The sequence below is a fragment of the Protopterus annectens genome, chromosome 2.part1 (genome assembly GCF_019279795.1).
Source record: "Protopterus annectens isolate FY-2018-M chromosome 2.part1, PAN1.0, whole genome shotgun sequence".
Taxonomy (NCBI): domain Eukaryota; kingdom Metazoa; phylum Chordata; order Ceratodontiformes; family Protopteridae; genus Protopterus; species Protopterus annectens.
The window spans coordinates 1669248638-1669268301 of record NC_056729.1 but is presented as its reverse complement, the minus strand read 5'-3'; the positions used below and the strand labels follow the sequence as shown (position 1 = coordinate 1669268301).

At 38.7% G+C, this 19664-nt stretch overlaps 1 protein-coding gene across 1 annotated transcript in view; it reads right to left on the bottom strand.

Moving 5' to 3' along the window:
- Nucleotides 1–19664, bottom strand: part of NOC2L (NOC2 like nucleolar associated transcriptional repressor) — a 1272638-nt gene that overhangs the window by 231423 nt on the left and 1021551 nt on the right. The window contains exons 16-17 of the mRNA XM_044063595.1: nucleotides 6011–6124; nucleotides 1768–1906 (exon numbers count right to left, since the gene is read on the bottom strand). Coding sequence (XP_043919530.1) covers nucleotides 1768–1906; nucleotides 6011–6124 — 253 coding nt within the window. The remainder of the gene's footprint in view (nucleotides 1–1767; nucleotides 1907–6010; nucleotides 6125–19664) is intronic.

Genomic DNA, 19664 nt, shown 5'->3' with positions numbered 1-19664 from the left:
ATCCTGCCTGTACTCTCTTCTTCACCTCTCTTCCACACTCACCATTACTCTGAACTGTTGATCCCAAGTAGTTAAACTCATCCACCTTCACCACCTCTACTCCCTGCATCCTCACAATTCCTCTATCCTCCCTCTCATTCACACACATATATTCTGTCTTAGTCCTGCTGACCTTCATTCCTCTTCTCTCTTGAGCATATCTCCAACTCTCCACGGTGTCCTCCACCTGTTCCCTACTCTCACTACAGATCACAATGTCATCTGCAAACATCATAGTCCACGGGGATTCCTGTCTGATCTCGTCTGTCAACCTGTCCATCACCATTGCAAATAAGAAAGGGCTCAGAGCTGATCCTTGATGTAATCCCACCTCCACCTTAAATGCATCCGTCACTCCCACCGCAGACCTCACCGCTGTCACACTACCCTTGTACATATTCTGTACCACTCTTACATACTTCTCTGACACTCCCGCCTTCCTCATACAATACCACAACTCCTTTCTTGGCACCCTGTCATATGCTATCTCTAAATCCACAAAGACACAATGCAACTCCTTCAGACCTTCTCTGTACTTCTCCATCAACACTCTCAGAGCAAACATCGCATATGTAGTGCTCTTTCCTGGCATGAAACCATACTGCTGATCACTAATCATCACCTCCCTTCTTAACCTAGCTTCCACTACTCTTTCCCATAACTTCATGCTGTGACTGATCAATTTAATCCCTCTGTAGTTACTACACTCTGCACATCACCCTTATTCTTAAAACTCAGTACCAAAACACTTTTTCTCCATTCCTCAGGCATCCTCTCACTTTCCAAGATTTCATTAAACGATCTAGTTAAAAACTCCACTGCCATTTCACCTAAAAACCTCCATGCTTCCACAAGTATGTCATCTGGACCAACAGCCTTTCCGTTCTTCATCCTCTTCATAGCTATCCTTACTTCCTCCTTGCTAATCCACTACACTTCATGATTCACTATCCGCACATCATCCAACCTTCTCTCCCTCTCATTCTCTTCATTCATCAGCCCCTCAGTGCTCTTTCCATCTGCTCAACACACTCTCCTCGCTTGTAAGTTTCCCTCATTATCCTTTATCACCCTTACCTGCTGCACATCTTTACTAGCTCGGTCCCCTCTGTCTAGCCAATCGGTACAGGTCATTTTCTCCCTCCTTAGTGTCCAACCTTTCATACAACTCTTCATACACCTTATCCTTAGCCTTCGCCACCACTCTCTTTGCCATGCACCTCATCTCCTTATACTCTTGTCTACTTTCTTCATCTCTCTGACAATCCCACTTCTTCACCAACCTCTTTCTCTGTATACTCTCCTGTACTTCTTCATTCCACCACCAGGTCTCCTTGTCCTCCTTCCTCTTAATGCCTTGACAACAGTCATAAATAACGCAGACTAAAAATGAGGGTGCAATGAGCTCACCTACTATGAGCCGTCTAAAAACGAGGGTGCAATGAGCTCACTCATACTATGATCCGACTAAAAACGAGGGTGCAATGACCTCACTCATACTATGACCCGACTAAAAACGAGGGTGCAATGAGCTCACTCATCCTATGATCCGACTAAAAACGAGGGTGAAATGAGCTCACTCATACTATGATCCTGTGTTAAAGCAGGAAACAGAATTTCAGATATAAATGTTCAATATTTTCTCAAAAATGACTGTCAGAAAAATAATTAAACATTGCAAAACAAGGATATTAAACAAGACTAGCACATGATTTTTTTCTACTATACCTTTTACTTTAAATCCACTGTTTTCATCCTCTGAACTACCACTATCAGACTCAAAGAGGTCCTTAAATTCTTTGCGGTCGTCTTCTTTTTTGTCCTGTAGCTTTTTCCGTTTTATTTCTGGGAAGTTTAAGTCCTCAAGCTACGAACAGAAGAAAACAGAAAAGCTCAAAAAATGTTACATTGATTCAATTCACATTTAAAACATTGTTAAAGCCACAAAAGCTAGATTAATATCAAGACTTTAGTACAATGCATTTTACTTTTCTAATTTTACAGCAGATCGTGCAACAGAATGCCTTACTGGTGACACTCAGGAAATCCAACCAGCTCAGTGGCTCATACGGCTGGAGCAATGACAAAAGCTCTAGCACACCAAGTCTGATTAGCAAACAAGGTAACTGAAGGAGCAGGATGGGAGTGGTGAAACATTAAGATACATCAGCTTTTTCAGCCTATGGGGCGTGAACCAGTCTGTTCCAGTCCATGGCTTAATATGGTGAAGGCATTATGCCAATACAAACAGCAAGTGAGAAAAGGATGGGTCAAGCAGGCTGTCAAAATACAGCAAGGATTACTCCAGCTCACATTCAGTAACTGGCCTATCGACCTCGATAAAACTTATTTACAAAGGAGATGTAGACACACCCCATTCACTGTTTACATATAAATAAGCCACATAATGGGGTAGAAACGTTTTCGGTACATTCACAAATACAAAGATGTGGATGAAACAAAACCAAATAGACTAGAGGACAAAGACAAACAAAAAAAGAAATATGAGCAAAGTATGCACAACAAGGTCCTTGTTTTTCAAGAGAAGGTGGCCTCTTTCTCTCAAGCTGTAACTGCCACCTCTGGCATCTACCGCAAATATTCATTCGAAATTCCAGTTTACAGAGTGAATCTTAAAGACGGCTATACCTATTTCAGAGCAGACTATGTCAAAAGCAGGTGCAAAGAGAAAGGGAGAGACTTTTTTTTTAAATGACTGACAGATTTCACAAATCATCATGCTCTGTTCATCCACCTAATAATAAAATATAACGGTGAGGAAGACACCTTGGCTCAAGTACTTCACAAAACCTGCACAAATGGTCCACAGGTGCAAGCCAGCCACAAGAATGTTCTAATTGCTTGTCAATGGTCCATGGAGTGCAACTGCTGTCTTCAGTAAAGTCAGGAAGGCTTACAGCATTTCTACCTGTGCCATCTCCAGGTGGTTGGGTAAAAATAATTTTCTTGGGTGGCAAAAGCCAGGATACCTTTTTTGGCTAGGATTATATAGGCCCTAGGGCCAATAGCCTAGTACCTACCTATGAACCTATAAAATGCTGACAATTACAGCAGTGACTGGTGTCATTCTTTTTGTCCAGGCAATAAATACAATGCCTGTATGAATCCTGGCTCATAGCATGGTTATAACCGAAACACTCAAAGCCTGAACTTCTTAGGTATCAAATGCAGGAATTCTAGCTACCTTGGGGTTCAGTGTGTTAGAATATTCAACAATTCCTCTATACCTGCCTAGATGATCATCTGCTCCATGCTCAGCTCTTACCCCTAGTCTTGGGACATACATGGTAAGTGTGAGTCATTCTCTTTGTGGAAAGTGGGGGAAAAACCCACAGGCCATGTGAGGGCACAGGCCCATGGTACCAAGGAATGAATCACAGAAGGGGCAGTTCAGGGGGGCTGGTGTAATGGCAAGAAAAATGCCTTAAAGATTTGAACCAGGTGAGTGGATGAATGAACTAGGCAGTACTAGAACTATTTAGGTCCTTCTTAGAGTATGACTTCTATCTACAGAGTGCATGAGCTACAAAAACACAAGATTTTTGTGATGGTATTGATAGCTACGAAAAGGAAATCCTAAGAGTGCCAACTATAGAATGCCTTTTCTTTCTTTCCTTTTGTTAACTAAAACTAGAGTGCTGTAGCACTCCATGCAGGCAAGACATATATGGCAGCAACTGTTTGCTATATTTATAGCAGGTTGTTTGCTACAGTTTAAAAGAAGAAATTATTTTATTTTTATTTTTTTAAAATAAAATGTGTGAAAGGAGGGTTGGGGACAAAGGCTGGGGCAGGAGGAAAGGGGGGGGGGGGTTACACATCTGGCCACCTGGTTGGTGAGCCAGTAGAAGGAAAGGATGAATTTTTTTTTTTTTTGCTCTTCAGCAGAACGTCATCAGGTATGTGGATCTAACTATAAGCCAATCACTACACTTGTTTTTTTACTCTTGACTTGAAGATCTGAGGGGGCAGGGCTGTGGTTTGTGGTAGCGACACAGGGAGCAGGTTGAGCAAGCTATGCTTCTCCAAGTGTTTTAGTCACATGACTACTGAGCCACTGATGACTTTTTACAAGTCTTTACTGGCCATTAAAGCCAAACTTGTTAGCTGTAAACATGCTATGTTTCATCCTTTTTCAGAGTTCATTAATACAGCTTAAATGGACTATTTGGCCACACTTTGGAAACACGGTATTTAAAAACAAGCCTGACATCTACAAACATTAAGCTACTTGCAAAATATCCTAAACACCAATCCAGATAGTAAAAAGGTCTTACACAAACACACACACATACAATGTAGTAAAAACCACAAGACAGAGAAAGCCAAGGTGTAAATGAACCCTTTGGCATACTGTTTCAGCTACATGTCACATGAATACTTGTGACTTTTTTTTTTTTTACTGCAAATGCAGTTTTACTATTCTGCAGTCCCACATCTACCTCCTCTTCTGCACTGCCCTCTGTCAAAACCACATCCTCCCACAACATCAAGACCAGAAATAGCTTTTGAAAACTTCATCTATATGCAGGTGTCTGCCATACTTAAATGGACTGCCCTTAATTCATTACTGGACAATAAAGTGCGATTTATGCACTGATAATACATACCACTGCTGTCACCTGTACCGCATGCAACCATCTCACACCTCAGGTGGATATATCTGACATGGTGCTGTCACGTGACAGTGTCCTTTATGGTAGTGCTCACTCCTTTTATGCAGACCAACTGGGTACCTAATGGCACTGCTTGCTATTGTAGTGACTACCATGCACTGCACAGCTGTGTGAGTATATGTGCTGGTCTGTGTTCTCCTATGTACCACATGGTCTCATTTGCCCCTTGTGGGTACAGCTGTGTATAATGTGTCACATCCTGCTTAGACACTATAGCCATCAACATCTGGATGTGCCTATATCCATTTACAGCATTGCAGGTTCACCCTTTTCAAGTACAATGCCCATATACCAAGCATCCTCTACAGCAGTGCGGTATTTTGCAGGGACTGGATACATCAGAGTTACTGTTATATGCTGCCTAGACACCATCTTAGATGCAGCAATACATCATTTGGATACATACCTGTGTCAGGGAATTGTAAGAAAATGAGCACTACAGTTCACAAAAAGCAGCATCATACTGCAGGTGTACTTAGTGCATTTCAGATCACCTATTACAAATTGTGTGTGAAACCTATTACTAATTTATACTGGTTTGTTTAACAAAAGTCACCCCACTAAGAATCTTGGTGCACAACTCCAAGTTTACAAAGATGAAATTGCGCACGAGTTGTGATCTGACTACTGACTTGGAATGAGCTACTTCATTGTTAAAAGTAGCAAAATAACTGATTTCAGATGCTCTTGGCACAGCTTCTATGCAATATACAAGTCAAACTACAATGAAACACATGGGTGATTGTTGCTACGGTGAAAGTGATTTAATATTAACTTTGCTGGGGGATGATGCAATAGATTAACTTCAACTACATCACAAAGCCAGGCTACACTTTTTTAAGGAAAAAATGAAATATTTGTAAGATGTTATTGTTTGCAATGTTTCTGACATAACCACAGTAAAAGTGGTGTGAATGAGACAAGCAACACCTGAAAATCACAATCCGCATTTCTGCAATTCTGCCGTCTTTTTCAGATTTTCTTCTAGCAATTATTAATGAATAAAAAAGCAAGTAGCTGTACATCTTGCTGTATCATCACTGAACTTTCTTTTTTTTTACTACTGTGATCTGTTCAAAGCACGATACAAAATATGATGTTCTAGTCCCACTTTTACTCTGACCTACAAAATGAGCTGAACGTTTCCACTTAAAGGTGCAAGTCTACTGAAGTAAAGTTAGTTTATTTGTAAATGCGCAACTATAAGATCATTCCTCTTTCCTAGCAGCTGCCACACTCTACAGAAATAACATTTAACCATGCATTATCCTTACCCTTTCTTTGCCAGAAATCTCCAACTGTATCTCCTTTTCTCTCAGCTTCTTCCAGTTAACGTAATACTTCATCAAAGGGGTCATCTCGGCTTTCATCTGCTTCTCCCAAAGGTTCTGTATTAGAAGTGAAGAGGAGGCACTGTTTTAATGAAATCAGCTTTAAAAATGTTTTGAAGGTGCCTAACTACTGAAATATGACAATGAATGAGAAACGGTTTTCCTCACTGATATGACTATTTATAAAGCGTGACGGTTGTCATCGGGAACACTAGCACTGGATCATACTCCTATATCATAAAACAAGGTCAGCTGCAAATTATAAAACTAAACTTGATACTGTGGTAGCATGCCTGGTAGGAGAAAGACACAATTGGTTGCATGGAAAGGTACATTTTCAACATATTAAATTGATCATTAGACTCTGTCATACTGATGGTGGCCAAAGGAAAAAGAAGAAACAAAGGACAAAAAGAGACATCATCGAAACTTTCAGCATAAAGCAAACTGAGCAGTACTATCACCCTCATAATTAAAGTGCATGGGGGGATGGGGGGGTAATGGATCAGCCATCCCCTTAATGATACAGGACTACTGCTAACTTGGAAGTAATTGCATGACATGCAGTGCACATAAAGCACAGAGTCGGTTCACATTTAAATGTCTAGCACTCCTGCAGGGGACTGTCTACAGTGGTGCAACGAGTAACTATCAATCTGGCAGCAAAAGATGAAAGTCCTTCTTCAGCCTATACACTACCTGCTGTGGGACTTGCATGCAGACATTTGTTTAAAAACCCATCATGGGACATACACACATGCAGAAGTTCCTTATACAAGGAGCTCAGCAAGCAACTGAGGCCAAAGGAGGGAAAAGGCTGGCTCTGTATTGTAATTCTGAGACTCATAATACTGATTCCGGGAATTAAAAAAAAAATGCAATAATGCAGGAACACATTTCAACATCATTCTTCTTCCTTTAAAATTATTTTTGCAGGGGGCAAGGCCCCCTTTGCTTGCATGCCAACATTTCCCAAACTTCTACATACCAACTCTGAGAACACAGTCCTTGGAAAAAAGAAAATATTTAGAGAAAGAGCAATCTCGGAGTTGATGCAAACAAGTCTGCATTTTTGCTCACTCGGCTATTCTGGAGTTCACAGTTATCAGTCTCAGAATATCAAACAGTAGAAAAGGATGCATCCTCTTCTCCAGTATACAGCATGCAAGTCCAACTGCAAACCAGCCAACCCAAGTCTGATTAGTGACCCAGGCAATGAAGGAGACCCTCAAAGAAGGTAGGACTCAGTTGCAGATGTTGGCCTGTCTGCTGCAATGCTGATGCCTCACTGGAGGATGAGTGCCAAAATAAGGAGACTATGGGCCAGAGATGTACACCTGGATCTGCTGAACAGTGCATGTGCACTTTAAAATGTGTTGAAGCACACTCTTCAAGAAGACCCTAGCTTCAGCAAATTAGCATATCCATCACTAAGGAAGTAGAGTTAAGTCAAGATAAAAACAAATCCTCTTGTCAGCCATGTCCTGAGCAGCTCTCACTCCTGTACAGGTGAACCAATTGATCTAATCAGCAGTGATCGTTCAATATGTGACGGCATGGGGAAGGGTGTAATCAGCAGTGATCGTTCAATATGTGACGGCATGGGGAAGGGTGTAATCAGCAGTGATCGTTCAATATGTGACGGCATGGGGAAGGGTGTAATCAGCAGTGATCGTTCAATATGTGACGGCATGGGGAAGGCAGCAGAAAAAGAATAAAAAAGTCATATTCGCCATAAGACTTAAGCTGGAAGCATCAAATACCTCAGTATTCAGAAGTTTTACAAAGGTTAACCTACTAAAACTGCGTGACATCCTGGCTAAATTTAACACCACCTCCAATTTGATGACCCCACTGCATATGCGGAATCTTTTACTGCTAAATTCTACACACGTGAATAGCTGCAAAGATGCAGTTGTCCCTCCCCACAATAACTACAATGCTAAATTTAACAATAAACCCATATGGTAGAACTCAAATACAAAAAGAGTTTACAATAAAAGGAAATAAAAATCACAGCATGGAATTATAAAAGAACTCTTAAAATGTCAAAAATGCTCTTGTGAAACTTAAAAAGCAGCTCTAGTTCTTGGTCAAATCCAGAAAGCTAGATGTGTACTCAGGCAAAAGACAGCTAGAAGGCCTTCTTTATCTATGTTAAAAACCTCAGATCAATGTCCAGCACAGCACAGAGGTAGCAGTAAATGATATCACATACTCAAACCCCGAGGACACAGCCAACACACTAGTGGATACATTTAGCACTAACCTTCACCCCCTTTCCCCTCCCACATTCCCACACAGCATACCTGAATCTACACCTACATTCCTCAGATCTCCTAAAAACAATTAATCAAAGCAATTTCTACCGCTAAAATCACTGCTTCTGTAGGGCCAGATAACATACTGGGCTGCCTATTACCCAGTCTGAAACAGGACCTCTTAATCCCCCTACAGAGGCTATTCAGTATAAGCTTCTAAACAGGCTTTGTACGAGATGGATGGAGAACAGCAACAGTCATTCCCCTGAACAAAGCTGGGGAGTCAATGGGCGCCGGTAAATCCAGACCCAAAAGTAACCTATGTGCTTGTGACCCAAGTCATTTCAGTTTTGTCAAGAGCAGAGCCTGCCCACTTAAATTGGTTGACGACTTTGGAAAAATTACTGAAGCAATGAATTAAGAAATACCAGTAGACACCGCACATTTTGAACTCGCAAAGGTATGCAACATCATGCCACACTCAGGTACTGATAAATTCTCTCAGCTAAATGTTAATCCCTATGTAACTTTTTGGACAGAAATGTGGCTCACAAAGAGAAACAAGGGAAATTAGTGGAGGTGGCTCTACCTCCTCCAAAGGACATGTCACTAGTGGTGCACCCCAGGGTTCAGTGTTTGGGAAACTCCTCTTTGGCATTTACTTCTTGGAGGTCAAAGCTAATGTTAAGGGTTTATGACTGATCAAGAGTGCAGCTGATCATAAACTCTAAAGAGGAGACTCCAACATCCTCCAAGACTTCCCTTCACAAACCAAAAGCTGGTGTCATAAGCATGGACTAAAACTACATGCTAATAAATGCATAATATATCCTTAAGCAGGCATGACATTCCTTGTAACTATTATATTGACAAAACACACATGAAAATCGATCCAGTAGTCAGGGACCTGGGAACCAATGTGGACAGCAAAACTGCCTTCTATCATCATGTATCCATTACTGTAAGAAAGCCCTTTTTTCATTGCACAGCTTATTAACAAGGGTATGACGTCTACATCAAAGGACATGTTCTTACACTGTATTTGGCACTTATTAGGTCAATCACAGAAAATCAGGGGACTGTCTCAAAGCCCTCTTCTCAGTATCATAAAGGCTACTGAGTGGTGATCTCTACCTTGCATACTAAGCCTCAAAAGATCCCATCCTCTAAGACTTACTGCACATCTGCAAGTCCAATGGTGGCATATACATCTGCTGAGGGGATCTTTGTCTCTTCAACAACATGAACTGAACATGTTAGAGGGACAGATATGTATCACAGAGAATACCACTTCTTTGCAATCATATGCCTCTCCACAAAAAGCAAAGAACTTCCATTACTCTATTCAGATGTAATCTGGAAGAATGGATGGGAAACCGCAAAGTCATCCCTGATTTAGCACCCTTATTAACCCTATCCTTATATGTGTGTGTGTGTGTGTGTGTGTGTGTGTGTGTGTGTGTAAGCATAATTCCAGCGATGGCATGCATTACAATACAGTTTATTCTGAAGCCACTTTTGCTGGCCTTCTGGTCTCTATGATTTGGTAATCATGGTGGTAAGACAGGGTGCTGCAAAGGCAGAATACAGTCCTATTCTGCTCTGTCTGACCAGTCATCATTTCGGAAGCTATTTGAGACAGGCTGCAGGTAAAGTCGCTAATTCCCTGTGTTATCAGACTGGCGCATGTACTCAATAATTTTGCTCCAGAATTTCAAGAAACTATTTTTAAGACATTTATCTATTATTTATCTACATTCTGACGGTTGGGTAAACTGTACTGTGTAGAACCCATTTTCGGGGGGGGGGGGGTTTCTTGGGGGAAATAATATTAAAAAATAAATAGAAATAAACCGACAATGTACAGTTTGATTACATGATTAATATGAGTAATAAAATCAGAAACAGCAAGAAGAGTTTAAAGCCAGGGCATACTATAAACAGGCAAAAAAAAAAAACACATTTGCACATGAGATAGTAATAGAGAAAGACAGCAAAACGCAATAGAAATGCACAAGTTTCCAAAGGCGAATCTGCATAAAAATAGTGAAATGTCCTTTCTAAATGTAAAGCATCATATTAACCACTACATAAAGATCTAGTGCAACCAACAGAGAGAAACCAAACGCTGAAACACAAAAAGCAAGCAAGTCCGACTCCACAGAACACAAATTTCGTTAACGTATTTTAATAAGACCGTTTTCGCTCCCACAAAGTAAGAGCTTCATCAGACAATAAAAGAAAGCGCCATTCCATATTTAAATCCTACAACCATGATGTCATATCCTTGACAACGGTAAAAAAATAAATTGTTTTCATTAAAAAGTGATACCTTAGCAACATCACACATACATTCTCCCAAAGAAAATAAACAAATTAATTTTCAACATTTTTACATAAAAACCTTAGTCGGGGAGAATTTATTTTCTACCCGACTAGTTTGAATCCTCCCCATTAAATATACACTAATGTTACATACATTTTACTTTAATAATCCCAAAATTATAAAGTATACAAAGGTAACTCATATATAAAAAATGTATGGGATATATAAAAAAATAATATATATATGTATATATGATATTAATTTAAAATTACTAATGATTTTCACTAATGTTTCCATACTGATGTTTCAACATTTCTCCAATAGAAGTTACGTATAATAAATTCATAAAGCATACCAATGTAAGCATATGCCTTACCACATTTAAGACAGATTTAAAACACAATTGATGGGTATTTTTACCCTATTCCTACCATATACTAAGAAGGAAAACCACGCGGAGCCTTAAAAAACATTTTAAAGGGCCTCCCATAAAATTTTCTGAGGTTGCCTATCCTATTTCCTAAGGTAACTTTTATATTTTAAGCACACAGAAATGTTGCACATGTCATTAAGGCCAGGTGGGGAAAAGGCATTTAATAATAGCTGCCATTCCAATTCTTTTAATTCTAAGAGGAGTGGTTGCGGACCACCCCGAACCCCAACATTCACTACATCTATTCCCATGAATGAGAAACTGTGTCCAATATTCTCTAACACATGTTTGGAAAGAGCATTGTCAGTTTTTTTCTTTTTAATGGCATAATTATGTTGGTAAATACGGTCTCTGAACCTCCGATCCGTTTTACCAACATAAAAGCCCGAACAGCAATTGCAAAAAGCGATGTACACTATTGATTTGGAATCACAAAAAATCTTGTGTTTAATGTAATATTTTTTATCTCTTATCTTAAAAGAGTTTCCTGTTTTCAACAGTCTACACCAATGACAGAAACCACAAGCAAAGGTTCCCGTTTGTCTAGAGAAATTAGGACATGAATCCCCTGTTTGTAACATTTCTTTTAGGTTTTTACCCCTTTTAAACACGAACAAGGGGGCTATCCCTAAGGTTTCAATAAATTGGGCATTATTTGAAATAAATCCCCAGTTTTTCGTAACAATGCTACACATACACTGAGCATGTTTGTTGTAGGTCAAAATAAACCTACTTTTAAAGTCAAGTGGAGCCAAACCACAATGCCCTTGTTTAATATTGTTTTGTTCTACCATTTGGTTACCATCATTAGGAGTTAACTCAATATCTACCTCAGAAGTCATTATAGGGGTACCCTGTGAGAGATTTTGTAATAATGGTTTATAAAACCCTGAATTCCTCTTAAAGGAAATTTCTTCAATGAGATTATCCAGGAGGTCCGACGGGTAACCCCTATTTTGAAACATATTTTTTAGGTTAACACATTCTTCTTCAAAATCTAACAACGTACTACACATATGTGTGGCCCTCACTAGTTGCCCTTTAAAAATAGCTTTCTTTTGTTTCCAAGGGTGATTGCTGGTAAAGTGGAGGAACGCATTGCAATAGGTGTTTTTTCTGAAGATCTTAGAACAAAAACAGTTATTTTAAACATCCTTAGACAATTTAACATCTAAATATTCAATCTCACTAGTTGAATAATGGTGAGTAAATGTTAAAAAACTGCATGATTCATTCATGTATTGTAATAAGTTATTAACCGTGTCTAAGTTCCCATCAATCAAAACAAATGCATCATCCAAAAACCGGGTGTAAAATTTGGAACACTCTTTAAACAACTGGTGTTCAAATAAACAGGTCTTTTCCCAGTAAGCAACCACAAGGTTCGCCACACTCCCACCACATGGCGAACCCATGGCAATGCCCTTTTTCTGTAAGAAATGTTGGTTGTTAAAATGAAAAAATTAGATGACAAAATAATTTCAAGGAGGGTAGTTACAACCTCGATTTCTTCTTTTGGTGCCCCTAAGTCTATTAACATCAATTCCACCCATTCTACAGCTTCAAGGTGTGGTATGGACGTATATAAATCCACCACATCGATGGTTAAGAAGCTGTAAGAAGGGCTAAACGGAATTTTGTCAACAGACTCTAAAAAGAACCACGAATCTTTACAGATCTGTGGGAGAGCTTTAAGGTATTTGTTTATGAGATGGTCAACAACTTTAGCACTTGGGTGAGTGATGCAACATCTCCCATCCACTAGGGCCCGCATGGGGGGATCCTCCAAGTTTTTATGTATTTTGGGAATCCCAAACATAATTGGGACCCTAGGGAAGGGGATGTTAATAAAGTTAAACGTGTCAGTATCGATCTTCCCTTCGATAAAAGGTCTCTAAAATAACCTTTTATTCTATTATACTGACAATTGGTCTCATTTAGGAAGACCTTTCATATGCTGAAGAATCTAAAATTTTCAGCATTTTTGAAATGTAGTCACTTTTATCTAGAATGACCAACCCCCCACCTTTATCTGGCTTGATCACTCTGACAGGAAGTTTACCCAAGTTTTTCAAAAATAATCTTTGTACTGGTGTAATATTGCTGTCACCATCAAACCATTTAATGTTCTGGAATAAGTGTCTAAAGTCCAGTTCACAGGCATGTTCAAATGTCTGTAGTAGTGGATGAAGGGGGGGGGTTAAAGACACTTAACATTTTAAAAGGTGGTTTTTGGTTATTAATGTCACCAGAAAACAAAACTTTAAGGTTTAAACCTCTTACAAAACATTTAAAATCCATAAGCAGTTTAGGCAAGCTCATCCCTTGATCCGGCACAAAGGTTAACCCGTAAGCCAAAAGCTCAATAAGCTCTTGTTCGATGTTATACTCTGAAAAATTATAAACGAAAAAGTCTCCCTTGATGTTAGACAAAATAACCGGCTTACAAGATGGAGGAGCACATTCAATGAAGGGGGTGTCACCATTGAAATTTAGTTCAAGTTCTTCTGTCGTTGAGGGTTCTTTCGCCCTAAAAAAGGTTTTGTCTGACCTTTATAATTTGGACGATACCCCTGATTATTATAGTAAGATTTTATTCTATTGCTCCTCCTTGGTTGGGAGGAAGATGGGCCCTCATCCCCATCTTCGACTTCATATTCGTTTTCATCCAAAGTGTGTGGTGGGATCATTCTGTCCCTGTTGTTACAGTCATTGTTCCGATTTTCGGGCTCGGGATTGGTTCCATTACGTGTTTTTATCAGATTGGGGTAAGCAGTTTCTTTAATATAGGCTTGTCGATCCCTCACCAGTTTTTTATTTTTGTTAGTTTTTAATTTAACAAGCAACCCATCAATACTTTCGAAAATACGATGGTAATCGTATCTATAACGTACAAAATTGACGTCAGTCTTGATTGATTCATTTAAGGTATTAGTTTCTGTCAATAAAACGTCGATTTGTTTACTATAATAGTGATGTTGCTAAGGTATCACTTTTTAATGAAAACAATTTATTTTTTTACCGTTGTCAAGGATATGACATCATGGTTGTAGGATTTAAATATGGAATGGCGCTTTCTTTTATTGTCTGATGAAGCTCTTACTTTGTGGGAGCGAAAACGGTCTTATTAAATACGTTAACGAAATTTGTGTTCTGTGGAGTCGGACTTGCTTGCTTTTTGTGTTTCAGCGTTTGGTTTCTCTCTGTTGGTTGCACTAGTTCGTTTGTTTTAAAGCATGGCTAGTCCAAAAACTCCCACTCTTTTTGGAACGGGGAGCACAACGCTAACTGACGTTCCAAATCTACGTGATGCAAACAATCTTGAGAGTCTTTTGGTAACTTTGACTCAACGCTTAGACTCTCTAAATACACGGTTGGATAAGTTGGAGTCCAACCGGGTGCCTGTTGTTCTTGAAGTCAACTCAGGTGAACTGAGAAATAGTAATATGAGACCGGAGAGTGGTTCGGTCATTTCACTACAACCAGGACAGATACCACGTTTATCCAACATTCCTGAGTCTCAAAATACTGATGGAATGATCGTTGGGGCTGGTTTACCATCTTTACCGAATGGTGGACTTACTAACAACCGTGAGGGAGTATCAGGAGATGTCACGCATTCTGTCGGCATTGACTTTGACAGAGTTAATACCAGGGGTCCTCCTCTGTATGACCGACCAGAGTTTATTGGCGAGCCCATTTTTGGGCAATGGGTAAAAAACACCACAACCTTCGAATTCGGGTCACCGAGGCTCACTAATTCGCCGACTACTGGAGCGGACATGCCAGGTAATACTGAAAGTAATATTGCAGACAACTTGAAACTTTTGGATGCAAAGATGTTAAAAATCAAGAAACTTCAGTTAGAAGTTTCATACTTTAGACAGTGTTTAAAGGAGAAACTGGTACCAAAAGGTTTAAGGAGCTCGTTTGCCCCAACTAACCTATTTTTTGATCCATTGTTTATGGGCGAACTATCTAACCTTTTCAACCAACAAGGGTTGGAACTTTTAGAAGTTATGGTAAAATATTATAGTAAACAAATCGACGTTTTATTGACAGAAACTAATACCTTAAATGAATCAATCAAGACTGACGTCAATTTTGTACGTTATAGATACGATTACCATCGTATTTTCGAAAGTATTGATGGGTTGCTTGTTAAATTAAAAACTAACAAAAATAAAAAACTGGTGAGGGATCGACAAGCCTATATTAAAGAAACTGCTTACCCCAATCTGATAAAAACACCTAATGGAACCAAGAATACCACTGGGTTCAATCCCGAGCCCGAAAATCGGAACAATGACTGTAACAACAGGGACAGAATGATCCCACCACACACTTTGGATGAAAACGAATATGAAGTCGAAGATGGGGATGAGGGCCCATCTTCCTCCCAACCAAGGAGGAGCAATAGAATAAAATCTTACTATAATAATCAGGGGTATCGTCCAAATTATAAAGGTCAGACAAAACCTTTTTTAGGGCGAAAGAACCCTCAACGACAGAAGAACTTGAACTAAATTTCAATGGTGACACCCCCTTCATTGAATGTGCTCCTCCATCTTGTAAGCCGGTTATTTTGTCTAACATCAAGGGAGACTTTTTCGTTTATAATTTTTCAGAGTATAACATCGAACAAGAGCTTATTGAGCTTTTGGCTTATGGGTTAACCTTTGTGCCAGATCAAGGGATGAGCTTGCCTAAACTGCTTATGGATTTTAAATGTTTTGTAAGAGGTTTAAACCTTAAAGTTTTGTTTTCTGGTGACATTAATAACCAAAAACCACCTTTTAAAATGTTAAGTGTCTTTAACCCCCCCCCTTCATCCACTACTACAGACATTTGAACATGCCTGTGAACTGGACTTTAGACACTTATTCCAGAACATTAAATGGTTTGATGGTGACAGCAATATTACACCAGTACAAAGATTATTTTTGAAAAACTTGGGTAAACTTCCTGTCAGAGTGATCAAGCCAGATAAAGGTGGGGGGTTGGTCATTCTAGATAAAAGTGACTACATTTCAAAAATGCTGAAAATTTTAGATTCTTCAGCATATGAAAGGTCTTCCCTAAATGAGACCAATTGTCAGTATAATAGAATAAAAGGTTATTTTAGAGACCTTTTTATCGAAGGGAAGATCGATACTGACACGTTTAACTTTATTAACATCCCCTTCCCTAGGGTCCCAATTATGTTTGGGATTCCCAAAATACATAAAAACTTGGAGGATCCCCCCATGCGGGCCCTAGTGGATGGGAGATGTTGCATCACTCACCCAAGTGCTAAAGTTGTTGACCATCTCATAAACAAATACCTTAAAGCTCTCCCACAGATCTGTAAAGATTCATGGTTCTTTTTAGAGTCTGTTGACAAAATTCCGTTTAGCCCTTCTTACAGCTTCTTAACCATCGATGTGGTGGATTTATATACGTCCATACCACACCTTGAAGCTGTAGAATGGGTGGAATTGATGTTAATAGACTTAGGGGCACCAAAAGAAGAAATCGAGGTTGTAACTACCCTCCTTGAAATTATTTTGTCATCTAATTTTTTCATTTTTAACAACCAACATTTCTTACAGAAAAAGGGCATTGCCATGGGTTCGCCATGTGGTGGGAGTGTGGCGAACCTTGTGGTTGCTTACTGGGAAAAGACCTGTTTATTTGAACACCAGTTGTTTAAAGAGTGTTCCAAATTTTACACCCGGTTTTTGGATGATGCATTTGTTTTGATTGATGGGAACTTAGACACGGTTAATAACTTATTACAATACATGAATGAATCATGCAGTTTTTTAACATTTACTCACCATTATTCAACTAGTGAGATTGAATTTTTAGATGTTAAATTGTCTAAGGATGTTGAAAATAACTGTTTTTGTTCTAAGATCTTCAGAAAAAACACCTATTGCAATGCGTTCCTCCACTTTACCAGCAATCACCCTTGGAAACAAAAGAAAGCTATTTTTAAAGGGCAACTAGTGAGGGCCACACGTATGTGTAGTACGTTGTTAGATTTTGAAGAAGAATGTGTTAACCTAAAAAATATGTTTCAAAATAGGGGTTACCCGTCGGACCTCCTGGATAATCTCATTGAAGAAATTTCCTTTAAGAGGAATTCAGGGTTTTATAAACCATTATTACAAAATCTCTCACAGGGTACCCCTATAATGACTTCTGAGGTAGATATTGAGTTAACTCCTAATGATGGTAACCAAATGGTAGAACAAAACAATATTAAACAAGGGCATTGTGGTTTGGCTCCACTTGACTTTAAAAGTAGGTTTATTTTGACCTACAACAAACATGCTCAGAGTATGTGTAGCATTGTTACGAAAAACTGGGGATTTATTTCAAATAATGCCCAATTTATTGAAACCTTAGGGATAGCCCCCTTGTTCGTGTTTAAAAGGGGTAAAAACCTAAAAGAAATGTTACAAACAGGGGATTCATGTCCTAATTTCTCTAGACAAACGGGAACCTTTGCTTGTGGTTTCTGTCATTGGTGTAGACTGTTGAAAACAGGAAACTCTTTTAAGATAAGAGATAAAAAATATTACATTAAACACAAGATTTTTTGTGATTCCAAATCAATAGTGTACATCGCTTTTTGCAATTGCTGTTCGGGCTTTTATGTTGGTAAAACGGATCGGAGGTTCAGAGACCGTATTTACCAACATAATTATGCCATTAAAAAGAAAAAAACTGACAATGCTCTTTCCAAACATGTGTTAGAGAATATTGGACACAGTTTCTCATTCATGGGAATAGATGTAGTGAATGTTGGGGTTCGGGGTGGTCCGCAACCACTCCTCTTAGAATTAAAAGAATTGGAATGGCAGCTATTATTAAATGCCTTTTCCCCACCTGGCCTTAATGACATGTGCAACATTTCTGTGTGCTTAAAATATAAAAGTAACCTTAGGAAATAGGATAGGCAACCTCAGAAAATTTTATGGGAGGCCCTTTAAAATGTTTTTTAAGGCTCCGCGTGGTTTTCCTTCTTAGTATATGGTAGGAATAGGGTAAAAATACCCATCAATTGTGTTTTAAATCTGTCTTAAATGTGGTAAGGCATATGCTTACATTGGTATGCTTTATGAATTTATTATACGTAACTTCTATTGGAGAAATGTTGAAACATCAGTATGGAAACATTAGTGAAAATCATTAGTAATTTTAAATTAATATCATATATACATATATATATTATTTTTTTATATATCCCATACATTTTTTATATATGAGTTACCTTTGTATACTTTATAATTTTGGGATTATTAAAGTAAAATGTATGTAACATTAGTGTATATTTAATGGGGAGGATTCAAACTAGTCGGGTAGAAAATAAATTCTCCCCGACTAAGGTTTTTATGTAAAAATGTTGAAAATTAATTTGTTTATTTTCTTTGGGAGAATGTATGTGTGATGTTGCTAAGGTATCACTTTTTAATGAAAACAATTTATTTTTTTACCGTTGTCAAGGATATGACATCATGGTTGTAGGATTTAAATATGGAATGGCGCTTTCTTTTATTGTCTGATGAAGCTCTTACTTTGTGGGAGCGAAAACGGTCTTATTAAAATACGTTAACGAAATTTGTGTTCTGTGGAGTCGGACTTGCTTGCTTTTTGTGTTTCAGCACTACATAAAGATGACATATTTTACATTCATAAGGTGTGCATAGTAAAATTCTGTAGAAAATGCCGATAAGGATAAAAATTAAGAGGTTACCTTAGATGAACTAAAGCCATGGCTTTTCAAATATTTGTAAGCATGCTTTTTTACAACCCAGCCTTATCAATTAACATAGTAAAAGTAGCCCTTAGAGCATGCTGCAAAGGTAGCTTTTGGTTGGGGACATTTTTTGGCATTGGGATACGGTGCACAATACTAATGGATTCTTCCACTTTACTTCTACTCTGTAGATTTCTGCCGAAAAAATGTTGCGAGAGAGAAACTACTTGAAAAGTACTTAAGTGCACCAGCGCTATCTTCTCTTAACAACAATTAAGAGGAAACGCGTAGCCACAGTAAAAACAGTACGGTTTATTGAAGTACTCACAATACACCTAACTAGTAGGCTTCATCAGAAGCTTCATAGAAGCCTACTAGTTAGGTGAAAGCGCTTAACCGTTTTTTATTTGGATTTGTACAGTGTTGTATTGTGAGTACTTCAATAAACCGTACTGTTTTTACTGTGGCTACGCGTTTCCTCTTAATTGTTAAGAGAAGATAGCGCTGGTGCACTTAAGTACTCTGTAGATTTATAACTTTGGTTAGGGTACATTATGAAAGGAGACTAACAGACGATGCTTAGGAAAAGAGGTTTAGTAAGAAAGCTTAACACATGGTAAGGTCTACTATGATGCACTTTCACTGTGATATTGTGTATGAAGCAACTATGATTTGGTAATCATGGTGGTAAGACAGGGTGCTGCAAAGGCAGAATACAGTCCTATTCTGCTCTGTCTGACCAATCATCATTTCGGAAGCTATTTGAGACAGGCTGCAGGTAAAGTCGCTAATTCCCTGACTTAGTGTTATCAGACTGGCGCATGCACTCA